This window comes from Dermacentor andersoni, chromosome 4, assembly GCF_023375885.2.
Source record: "Dermacentor andersoni chromosome 4, qqDerAnde1_hic_scaffold, whole genome shotgun sequence".
Lineage (NCBI taxonomy): Eukaryota > Metazoa > Arthropoda > Arachnida > Ixodida > Ixodidae > Dermacentor > Dermacentor andersoni.
Window position 1 is genome coordinate 119,802,444 of NC_092817.1, and position 12,362 is coordinate 119,814,805.

The following is a 12,362-nucleotide window of genomic DNA, read 5'->3' on the forward strand; positions in this document are numbered from 1 at the left end:
TCGATACCTTAAAATGCTGACTTCAGCGGCGTAAAACCTAATGCAAAACCTATAGCAGCTCTTTTGATATGCTGGAGAGAAGTTTCAGTTGTGAGTGGTTCACGAAACGAATTACTACCTAATCAATCCCAAAAGTAATTACGTTTTATTTCAATTAGCATTCTTAGGATACTTCATGCACTTTCTGGCGTGTATCTACGTCCATGACGATTTAACAGTTTTCTCGGATAACTTGGATCACTGGCTGGGCGACATTAGGTATGTACCGCTCTTAAATAAACCTCTTTCTTGGCAACTTGTGTCACGTGGTATGCACCACTCTTCAATGACAAAATATATATATATTTCTCCAGTGCTGCATGGTCAGCATGTATATATATATATATATATATATATATATATATATATACAGTCAATCTTGTATGCGCGGGTTTCGTGGGGGCGACGCTAGATGGCGCACCGTGTTCAGAAGGAAGCGCGAGAGAGTGAACCCGGCTGCAGTGCACACATCGTATATACATGACGCTTTGCGGCGGTGGCAATATGGTGTATTGCCACGTTATTTGAATCCTAATAGCTTTAACGTCAGCCGTTATCCCGAGATGGGTTCAGCTGGAATTTTTATCTCACGTAACTTTTTCTTCACTCGTACGAATTCACTCTCGTGGCGAAAAAAAAAAAAACGTTGATAAGTTTATCTAATTTTCTTTCATGCGGAATACAACTTTTGGACTTTGTGGGGTTCACTTTATTTTTTAAACTTATATGCTAGTCTTGATGTGCTAAGGTTACAATGGAGAGAGGCCTGCTTACGTTGCGGCCTCGCAATCCACGCGAGCCCTAGGATGCCATCGGCGAAGTCTCGGAAAGTCCAGGTGAAGGCCAAGCAGAAGTCGTCGTTGTTCTCCTTCGAGGTGAGGTGGAGCAGGTAGCCCGCGTCTATGCCATCCGAGCAGAACGGGTTGTTCTCCCTCACGCCTTCGGCACAGCTGCGGCTGTCGTTGATCTGCAAGCCAGTTACATTCACTGCATAGTTACTCCCTCTTTTCTTTTAACGATGATTAGCGTTGTTTAGTGGCGCAAGGGCGACTAAGGCTAACGAGCGCCGGCACGTTTAATATGCCTATATGTTGTGCACCGGTGAATGATATACTGAAAATATGTTCAAAGCACATCCCGGTGTAAAGTACCGCAGTAAACGCATGAATAGATGAATGCTTAAAATATCTAGAGAAATACAACTTTCTTGCGATCTTATCTGCATTTCTCTACACTTGGTCGCACGCGCGTCAAGGTCGCAAACACTGAACACTCGCGAACACACTCGCTTAATGGAGACATTTGGGATGTAATGTGCACCAGTTCATTATTTTTCATGTTTTACACGCCTTTATTCTTTTTAGACAGCACAATAACACCATTGAAACACCAAATGAAACTAATTGTTGTCACAAAGCCAACTTCCGATCAGAAAAATCAGGTTACAATGAGAAACCAGAAGGCTCTTCAAAGCGAAGGCGCCAAACTTTCGACAAATCCGTCTGCGGTATATCCATCGCCTCCATGTTGAATGAAGCGTTGCAAAAACGGCACTCGTACTCACACTATATCGCCAGTAGTGCTAGTATGAGACTTTATGCCCCATTGTGAAAGAATGTAAAGCGGGCATACACGGACGTTAAAGAACCAGACGACAGAAACGGCGTTTGTGCTGTCTAGTTCACTTGTGTCCGTGTCTGCACGCCTTACCTCCTTTTACGACGAATCCATACCAACTAGCTCAGCTTTATGTAGTCATGCACGCCATTTTGCGTGTATTAGAGTAGGCTAAGCAAAGGGATGCATCTACTGTTCATCGAGAAATGCCCGCAGTTCTTTACATTGCAAATAATGTGGCTGAAGAGAGTTCCAGGCGGACATTCAGGAAACCAAATTTAGGCGCCCCAGTGTAAAAAAAAAATGTTCTAGGGTTTCACGTGCCGAAATCACAATCTGATTATGAGTTACACCACAGCGTTAATTTTGACCAGCTACAGTGCTGACTTTTTTTTTTTTTTTTTAAGGTGCACATAAGTCAAAGTAAGCGAGCGTTTTTACCTTTTGCCCAGTTTAAAATTCGGCCGCCGCGGTCGTATTCCGACGGACGCAGAATGCAAGGACCCTCAGGTACTGGCGAACTGGGAGCGCGTGCTGATACCCCGGGTAGACAAAATTTGGCAGTTTCGCCCCCCAAAGGGAGAAGCACTTACTACGACAGCAAGGTTTAGCGTCGCGCCTGAACTTCTCGGACGGCGTCGTAACTCTACGGGGGGTCCGACTAACGTGGACGTGACATAGGCGGGTGTGCCAATATTTCTGGCACCATTAAAAGCTTTAACGTGCCATGCAGGGCCTGTAATGACGTCACACAGGCGCCACTACACTGCCTTTAAAGAGCCGCGCCAGTAAAATTAGGTCACTTTCGGGTTTGAGCACTGATATTGTTTTGTACATTTCATATTTGATAGACTGAAAACATTTAAGGTAAAAGGCATGTACTGTGAGTGTTATGTTGCATGATATTTGAACGAGAAGAAAGGAGGGTAACCGAGGGGCCCGATTTTTATTATTTATATCATGAGAACCCTACAAACAAAGACACCAAGGAAAACATAGGCGAAATTACTTGTACTTTCTAACATAATTAAAGAAATGATAGATTAACGGCAATGAAAGTGGATGAAAAAACAACTTGCCGCAGGTGGTGAATGACCCCACGTCTTCGCATAACGCGATCACTGCACGCGTAATAAATAAAGCGTAATAGTTATAAAGGGCCGCAAGCTCTTCAAGCGTGATATCCCCTCCATCTCTGATTAAATCAACTGTTATTCCATCTTCTGCTACCGCGTTTCCCTGCTTCATGACTTGCAAGGCCCTTCTGACCTCGTCGCTAGTTATAGAAGGAGCCTCTGTATCCTGTCCATTACTACTTCAAATGAAGGTAGCGTGGCTGCTCTGGCTACTGTACAGGTAAGTTTAGAATTCTTACGATGCGTTTACTATATCTCTTAAATTGCTGATGATATTACCCTGCTTATCTTTCAGTGTATACATCGCGGCTTGTCCTATGCCATGTTTTCTTCTCAGATTTCATGCTGCGTGCATATTTTGCCGCTTCCTCAGTCTTTATGGGGTTATAATTTCGAATATCCCTTACTTTGTCCTTGTTGATCAGTTTCGACAGTTTCGCGAATTCCATCTGATCTCTTGAGTTGGACTCTTTCATTTTTTGTCGTTTCTATATGAGGTCTTTCGTTAATTGGGAGAGCTTACCTACTGCTTGCCTTGGTGTCTTAACTCCCACTTCAATTGCTGCTTCTGAATCCAGCCTAGTTACGATTTCATTCATTACCTCTATGTCAGCTTCATCCCTCTGTTCTAAGGCTGAATATTTGTTTGCAAGCACCAGCCTAAATTGGTCTGTTTTTACCCTTACTGCGTCTAGGTTGGCCTGTTTCTTCTTGACCAATTTTAATCTTTCTCTTTTCATATTGAGGCGAATCCTTAACTTATATCACTGTACTTTACCCTACCTAGCACTTCTACGTCTTGCACTATATGCTGAAATCTGCAGAAAGTGTGAAATCTATTTCATTTCTTGTTTCACCATTAGGGTTTCTCTAGGTCCACTTTGTGTTGCTACGCTACCTGAAGGTGTTTATTATTCGTAGCTTATTCCTTTCCGCGAATTCTACCAACATCTCTACTCTAGGGTTGCTTGAATCGGTGCTGTAGTTGCCAATTGTTTGTTCACCAGCCGGCTTCACCCACCCCCCTTTTGCATTAAAGTCGCCCATGACTACAGTATGCTGAGTTGGCACTTTTCTCATCGCTAACTAAACACCTTCATAAAACTGCTCTATTTCATCATCATCGTGACTGGAGGTTAGAGGGTAGACTTGTACTAACTTTATTCTGTAACTCCTATTTAGCTTCATTACGACTACCGCTACCCTCTCATTAATGCTGTAGAATTCGTCAATGTTACCCGCTATGTCCTTACGAATTAGGAATCCTACCCCGTATTGCTTCTTATGTGGGAGTCCTCTATAGCAGAGGGTCATCACTGCGTAAACCTCACCAGTTTTAACCTCATTTAGGCCAATAATATCCCACCCAATGCCTGATAGTTCTGCTAAGCTAGCTTCACTCGAGAGAGATCGTGTGCTGACCGTTGCCAGGTTCAGTTTTCGGTGGCGGCCTGTCCGGGTCCAGAAATTCTTAGCACCCTCTGCTGCGTTGTAGGTCTTACCGCCGCCTTGGTCAGGTGCTCTGTAGCTGCTGGTCACTGAGGTCCGTGGGTTAATGTAGGAGTCGTGAAGGAGGTAGTGGCCGAATACTGCACCAGGGAGGCCAATTGCTGTTCTGGTGAGGGAGCGTCTTTTGTTGAAGCTTAGTGGGCCTTCTTAATATGGTTTCACCAGGACTAGTATAGCCCCACTAACTCTCGGCTTTTCTTTTTTTTTTTTTGCCGGTGTCAGGCGTCACTTCACAACTGAAATTTATTGCTGATTAAATAACTAAAGCTATTTTGATGCCCTCATTTGGCACCAATCCGCGCTAGCTATAGTGCGTACTGCCGCGAACAGCCTATACATGCTTTGACAATGCTTTGTCAACCCGGAGCTATGAACTTACGCCGTTTACGTCACACTAATGGAGTCAACAGCTGGTGCTAAGTATGCGCTGCAGTGGGATAAACCTGGGGCCAATAAAGCTGTGTGGATCACTGTTTTGCGATGCCGACACACTTATCCACTCATTTCTCCATTCTTTGAAACGTGCACAGATTTGCAAGATTTTTCTTTATTTCTTTTTTTATTGCTATTGCGGATTTCCTTTATTGCTCCCTCCTTTTTCTCACTCTCTGCGCGAGGACAATATTTAGTCAAAAGACATTAATAACATGTCAATAAATCATTGCCTTTCGCATAGAGCGCGACAAATACATGTAAAGTGCGCCTCTGTTACACTGTGCCGACGCAGACAACCTCCCGACGGTCGGTGGAGAGCTCAGCGTCGGTACAGTGTGACAGAGACGCCGACACGAAAGAAAATACGCTGTCGCCGACAATCGGCAGACCGAAATCGGTGTCGTATTGGCCTAGTGGGAATGAGCCTTAAAGGATGTATGATCATATACATTATAAAACCTCGTTATAACGAAGTTGGAGGAGCTATAATTAGTTCATTATACCCATTATTTCGTTATATCAATGTTTACATGTAATGCAATATAACATTGCAATTACGCGGATTTTATAGCGAATTTCACTTACTTCGTTGTAGCCGTTATTTCGTTATATCTCGTCTCGTTACAAGGTTGTTTCACTGTATCTACGTTTCGTGACAGCCTGTTGCGCGCATAGTAGAGTCACAGCATAATATCAAGCAAAACAAAGTATCGTATCGATATTTGCTTCAATGAAGGACCACGAGCTAATCAGCGCCCTTAGGGCACACCCCGGCACTGATGAGGCTCATCCATTTACGCACACATTCGTTCGTTCGCGCTCACCCTGATCTTCTGTACGATGAAGCTGATGTCCTGGATGCCCCCGAAGTTGGTGCGCCGGTAGACGGAGCTGGCGCGGCTCACGTGCGCTGCGATGAGAGCCGTGACGCGGGCGCGCGCCCGCGACGGGTGCTCCTCCACCCTGAAGATGTGCTCGTACAGCAGGTGGTCCACGGACACCTTCAGGTTGCACACGCGCCGCGAGTGCAGGGGCAAAGCGCGCGCCGACGCGTTGCCCGTCTCGCCCTCGTCGTCGGAGCGAGCGTCGCGCAACTTGGCTTCGCCGCGGGTGGAGGACGCCTGCTGGTCTCGCTTCGGGCTCGCCGTCCAACGCTCGACTGCGTCCCGACGTCGGCGGACCTGAGAGGGCCAATGACGCGCTACAGTTTTGGGCGACCTGGTGATTTGGCACTGAGGTCACGCGTTGGCTGTGTTCGATATAGCGCGCCTTCGCTACTTTGCCTGACAATAGCAATTTCCTGTCTTGCTTGAACGCGAGCTGATGCTTCTGCGGGCGTCTGCGTGACCTTGCGTACTTGTGTTTCTTGCACTTGCCATAGATCCTTTTTTTTTTTTGCCTTGTTCGTTTTTGAGACGTACGGTAATTTCCTGCTACTCTCTTGATTCCTTTGTTTTTCTTCTTGATTCTAAGTGAAATCAAAGCGTAAAGATAATTTTCCTTTCGTACATATCTGCTTAATATGTACGCGGAGTCTATTAAACATCCGAGGAAAGCACCGCGCACGTGTTGGTCACCTTTGTTTGCTGCGCTGATATGCAATCACACTGCGAGGGGAGTCGACGTGCACAGAAGCCACAGTGTTCATGACGGAGCTCAAGGTACGCTGCTGTGTTGGACTCTCTATAGGTTCTGTCCAATAATAGAGTTCGTTGCATTAAGTTCAGCCACTCGGCAAGTCTACTGGAACTCGCGAACATCTCCTGTTGGTTTACCTAAGTTCGTGAATAAAGCGAAGGGCTAAAGAATTCATACATAAAGTCTCGTATACAGGGTCTATACGGTGCAGCGCGTTGCTGGCAGCAAAATGACTCCGCCCCTCTTCCTAAAGACCGTCGTCTAATTATAGCACTAAATGAAGCCTATAGCTCGAACGTGTGTGACAAAAATGCGGCCTTCCCCAGTACTTCACATACGTTCAGTACCATCCAATATGACAGCACCGTCACTACTAGTTTGTTACAATGAGTTCCACTTAGCGAAAATAACCGACGCGCCTAGCCGAAAGGCGCCGGCTGATAGAGCCCTGTACAGCTGAGAGTTCTATTATACCAGGGACAACGCTATAGCTAACGATAGCGTGTGAAGTCATTTTAGGAAACAGTTAGGTACGACGTTTCTGCTTTACTTTCTTGTTGTTTCTGTTTCTTAGTGCCTCTTTTTCACACACTGCTACGCCTATAGATGACTGCGGATTGTCCGGTAAACCTACCGCGTATTCCATCATGTCGTTTCGGAATACGAGTCCCACGATGGCACGCACACACCTTCGGCATGAAGAGGTCGCGAGCGAAGTGCGAAGTAAAGCAAAGCGTGGTTCTAGAGAACCGCCGTGCGACCTACAACTTTCCCTCTCTCTCGGCTTTCTAGGCTACATTACACCGGTCGTATGGATGCCGCCCCTGGGCCACGCTTGCTCTTAACGAGACAACATGGAACTTGTCCCACCCCCGTGTTCCACGTACAGAAGTCCAAAATGTCAATCTGTTCAAACGGATTAACAGTGGTAGAACAAATAAAGGATGCATGAAAAAGAAAATAACTTTAATGTGAAAAAAAAACTTTTTTTGTTGAACAAAGGAAGCCCCGGCCTGGAGTCAATATTTCGATAAGGTCAAAACGTACTGCTGGGCGGTTGGTTGGACTAGTTTGGTTTCGACAAGGATGGTATGAGGCCGGGCTAGTTGGCGTTCCTTCTTGTTAAACAGCGCTAAACCGGACAAAGGATTCAAAGGCAGAAAGGTATAGACGTAGGGAAGCGCGGACTCGGACAACTTATTAGTTACTGAAAAGACAACACAAACACTTGCTCGCTTGCTAAAAGCGTGTGCTCGACAAGGAGACATTTCGTTGGCTCCAGCATACATTGGCTCCTCAGCTTTGCACGCCCGCACTATTGATCACTTCGTCTCCCACTTCGCGGGAACCCTTTGTAGTGTTCGCTAACTGCTTAAGTACACATTTCGTCACCGTCATCGTGTTTTTTATTAATTATTCTTGCATCAAATTATAACTCAATAGTGCTAAAGGAATGACCACGCACGTTCTATCTCTCCTTTCTATCAACAAATCTTTTGCACTGTACAACTTTAAAGCCCGCATTGGAGAGTTTTAGGTTAGGAGACGCAAGCGGCTTGCGTAAACAAGAACTAGGGGCGATGGTACTGCGCATGCGCAGACACAGACGAGTGTTCCTGCGCATGCGCAGTACCGTGGCCCCTAGTTCTTGTGTACGTAAGCCGCTTGCGTCCCCTAACCTAAATCTCTCTATTAACGCGTTTTAACGTGTATAGGGTAAGCCGTTCAACACGTCCGTGAGCGCGCAGACTAGGCTTGCGTACGGAAGACTAGGGGCGACGGTACTGCGCATGCGTAGACACTGACGTAGGGGTCTGCGCATGCGCAGTAGCGTCGCCCCTAGTTCTTGCGTACGCAAAGCGCTTGCGTCCCCTAAACTAAAACTCTCTAATAGAGAGTTTTAGGTAAGGGGACGCAAGCGGCTTGCGTATGCAAGAACTAGAGACCAGGGTAATGCGCACGCGCAGACCCCTACGCCTGTGTCTGCGCATGCGCAGTACCGTCAGCCCTAGTTCTTGCGTACGCAAGCCGCTTGCGTCCCCTAACCTTAATCTCTCTATTCACGCCTTTTAACGTGTAGCCGTTCAACGTGTCTGTGCGCGCGCAGACTAGGTTACCTTAGGACGAGCGGCGCGCGGCGGTGCGGCGGCGGCGGCCAGGGTCGCACGGCTCTTCATCACGGAGTCCATCCAGCGCTCGGTTTCGCCGCGCACTCCACACCAGCCGCCAGGCGTGCTGGTGTTCGGAAAGCGCGCGTCCCTCGCGTTGTACAGCACCGAGTGGAAGGGTTTGGGCCCCGAGAAGAAGCGTCGAGCGCTTTCAACGTAGTAGCGGCCCCACGGCGACTGGATGGCGCCGTGGAACACGCCGTCTACCAGGGCGCCATACACGTTACTCGAGGGCTCGCCTGTGAATTACACAACGCGTTTCAACGGCGTCGTGAATTTCTGCACGATAGCGCTGTGTACGTGAGCAGAAATGATACGCTAAACAATAGAATCGAGCAAGGAGTCAGAGGTATTATCTGAAATCATTTGAAGCAAACAGACAATGAAGAAAATCACAGTGGATAATAAATGTTTTTTTTTTCCTTAATTGAAATTTCTGATTATTTGTGAATGTGGGCTCACTTTGCTATAGTGTTCATATTCCTGCAAAGAGAAATGGACGTGGAAGAACGCACGGCTTCCCATCAGTGGGAGTCAAACCCGCAAACTCCGCACGACGCGTGCTCGATACGAATGCTCTGCCAATACAAGTATATAATCGTTGCAATCTACCGTTATTGACATATATCAAGCAGAAACTGGGCAGCTAACAAAGAAGCTTGAGAAGAAGCTCAGGGCGACGCAAAGAGCGACATAACTAAATTTGATAGGCGTGACGTTAAGAGACATTAAGACAGTGGTGTTGTTTACAGAGAAAACAGGGGTGCCCGATATTCTAGTTGAGATTAAGAGCACACAATTGGGCTGGGCAGGCCCCAAATGTCTGCGGAAGATAGCTGACGCTCTCATGGAGTTACAGAATGGGTGTCAATGCAAGGGAAGTGCAGTCGAGGACAGCAGGGAACTGGATTGCGTGTAGACATTATGAAATTTGAAGGCATAGGATGGTGCCAGGTGGTGCAAAACAGGGACACTTAGAGGCTGCTAGGAGAAGCATTCGTCCTGCATTGGACATAAAATAGGCTGATGACGATGATGATCAAATTTAGCCCTTGAGTGTTGGCCAGTGCCAGTCCCAACCATTGTGGCGGATGCTGGAACATCCTCTCAGCCTCAGTTGTCACGTAGCACGAGAAATTCGGGAGCATGCAACTGGCAATTGTGTCCTCGCACGCTATCTCTATGCATTAAGGATGTTAGAGTCAAGCCCCTCGCTGTGCAATGTGCTTATAGGAGCTAGAGAAACCGAGCGGCTAGATTTTTCTGAAACAACCATATGAAAGTATCGAATCAGCCTTGATGCCTTAAAGCAGTATACGAGGAAAGGTCTTCCACTTTCCTCTTTCTTTTATTAGGAACGTGAAGCTCATCGCTAATTGAACGATCCTTCACGTTTAGCTGCACATAAGGAAACAGTTATTGCCTGTATGCTTTCCTTGGCGTCTTTCTCTGTTGGCAGCACATGGTTGTTAATCGATACTCCGCAATGTCAGAGTACATATGTGTTTCCAGCACTTTTATACAGTCACACTTATCGAGTTTTGAAGAAAAGCTTACCGTTGTGTGTTACAGTTAGTTGAAATGATGAAACTCATATGCTATTTTGTTAAATTATACTAAGCGACAATTCATTTTTCACAAGCAAATGTTTTGAACGAAAGCGTGGCACGACAGGAGAAAGTGCAGTTTTTTTATCCTGCCCCTTTTTTTAATAAGAAAAGCCGGAATGTGGATTTCATCTCACCAACAAGTTCTCCGCTGTATATGTGGCCGATTTCCGGCTTGATTCGGCCAAGCTGTGCCGTCTCCACCACGAGGTCCTTGTGAAAAACAGACGCGTCCGGACTTAGCTTCAAGTGGAACAGCCTGCAAATGGCAAAATTGCCTACCATCTCAATTCCCCAAATGGGTGTTGTTTGTAAACGATAGTAAAAACCAGAGCGATAATTTTTAAAGCGACCTGGAATGGACACTGAGGTAACCTACGTTTACTTATATATCAGTAAATTACGCTTATACAGTAGCGAAGCTGTCAGTCTTACCACGAGGGGAAGCTTGGTAAAAGGACAAAGAAGAAAAAAGCGAGAGAGCTGTAGACGCCACCATGGAGTGCGCGCGCCAGCTCAGCGTGAAATCATGAATTTTCTCGGTCTATTCCACTTAATCCATTACCGCTAAGACAACGCTCTACCTCGCAGTCAACTCTTCCATATTAACACTCACGTAACATATTAGGTCCATATTTACACCCACGTAAAATGCAGAAATGTTCTTATTAGTCTGCGCAGCCAACCTGAATGAAATTTGTTGCACTTAAGAGAGAAATTATAATTCTGCTGACAGCATGAAGCAAAATCCAAATTTAGGGGATTTTTTTTTTCAGAGGAAGTTGCTGGAAGCCGTTGTTGAAGAAGTTGAAACGCAAAGTCTACATGTTCGTAATTCTTCACCGAAAGTTGTAAACGGCATCTGTTAGAGCTTCTACAGCGGGCAAATATGACATAAGTTTACAGTTTACGTGAAACAATGCTTACGAGAGTTTTGGAAAAGCCGTGCTCGCAGACTAGTAATAAATTTCAGAGCAGTGTGTGATACATCAGCTAGATCTCCCATTAGCTGAAGTTTACAGAATTGTGATATTCTTATTTGCTGAGTTACAGTCGGTAAGTTGACTCAGTTTGCAATTGTCACGAGCTCTTGCAAAAAAAAAAAAAAAACTGATGACATAAATAAAAACCTCCTTACAGTCAGTATATTTTAAGTTTTCAGTGCAATAAATTCCATCAATATTGGTATAGTAGACGCAGAAAAAAAAGGGTTTCTGCATTTCCATGTACTTACTACAAATAAAAAAGCCGTAGTTTCGCCCTGAAGGCGAAACATCGATTTCGATAGCTAACTATTAGACAGCCATACGAAGTAACGGTACTAGTTTTATCGGCCGTATAGACTTGTAAACATTCGCTTACTACCTAAATTAACAAGCGTAGTACTATGCGCGCACAAGCAAACATGAACTCACCTCACTGGCGTGGGGAAGCGCGACAGCAGCAGCGTGCTGTCTCTCGTTTCAATGCGAACTAAGCGGCTAGAACACAGCGTACTACACGAAGCTATCAGTACTCGGCGCACTCTGTGCCCATCGCAGATCACTTTCAAGACAGGGCCCTCACGGCCGCGTGATGCGCAGCCGCCGTCGGAGTAGAACGCCCCCGCCCCCTCCTCCCTCCCTCCCGGTGCCTTGCGCGCGATGGAAGTCGACGTGCTTCCTCCTCGCCTTCCTCCCTTGCACGCGCAAGATCGAACCACTATTATATGCTCATCCTCGCACGCTTTCACTCGCACCTACAGCCTACGGCGCACGGTGACAATATTTTTGCAGATGGACTTTATACGGAACATCACGGCGACGGTGACGGCGACGATGGTGGAAATGCGCGGGGAGTGTCTATGTAATTGAGGGGGGGGGGGGGGCGGTTGAGGTTGCACTCCGGCGGCGGTTGCCTACGGCGCGGCCGCGCGGGCCCAATCTTGAAAGCTACCTGCGGTGGGTACAGATTATAGACGTGCCGAGGGCTGATAGCTTTGTGTGCGCTGTGTTCTCGCCGCTTAGTTCGCGCTGGAGAGGCAGCACGCGTACGGAAATTCGCTCACTGCTGCTGTCGCTATTCCTCACGCCAGCGTTCTGAAAGCGAAAAAAAAAGACAAAAACACAAAAGCGTTCTACAATACTTTGCGCAACAGTCATTTCGACTGTAAAGTAAGAAGATAAAATGATTGAAAAAATTAATGCGATTCAACGGCTTCATCAAAGTTAGCC

The 12,362-nt window shown here is 46.4% G+C and overlaps 1 protein-coding gene across 1 annotated transcript in view; it reads right to left on the bottom strand.

Moving 5' to 3' along the window:
* The window catches only part of LOC126537540 (disintegrin and metalloproteinase domain-containing protein 10-like), a 35,945-nt gene extending 25,511 nt beyond the window's left edge, over positions 1-10,434 (bottom strand). The window contains exons 1-4 of the mRNA XM_050184635.2: positions 10,287-10,434; positions 8,492-8,781; positions 5,561-5,917; positions 814-1,006 (exon numbers count right to left, since the gene is read on the bottom strand). Coding sequence (XP_050040592.2) covers positions 814-1,006; positions 5,561-5,917; positions 8,492-8,781; positions 10,287-10,434 — 988 coding nt within the window. The remainder of the gene's footprint in view (positions 1-813; positions 1,007-5,560; positions 5,918-8,491; positions 8,782-10,286) is intronic.
* Positions 10,435-12,362: the final 1,928 nt, after the last annotated feature.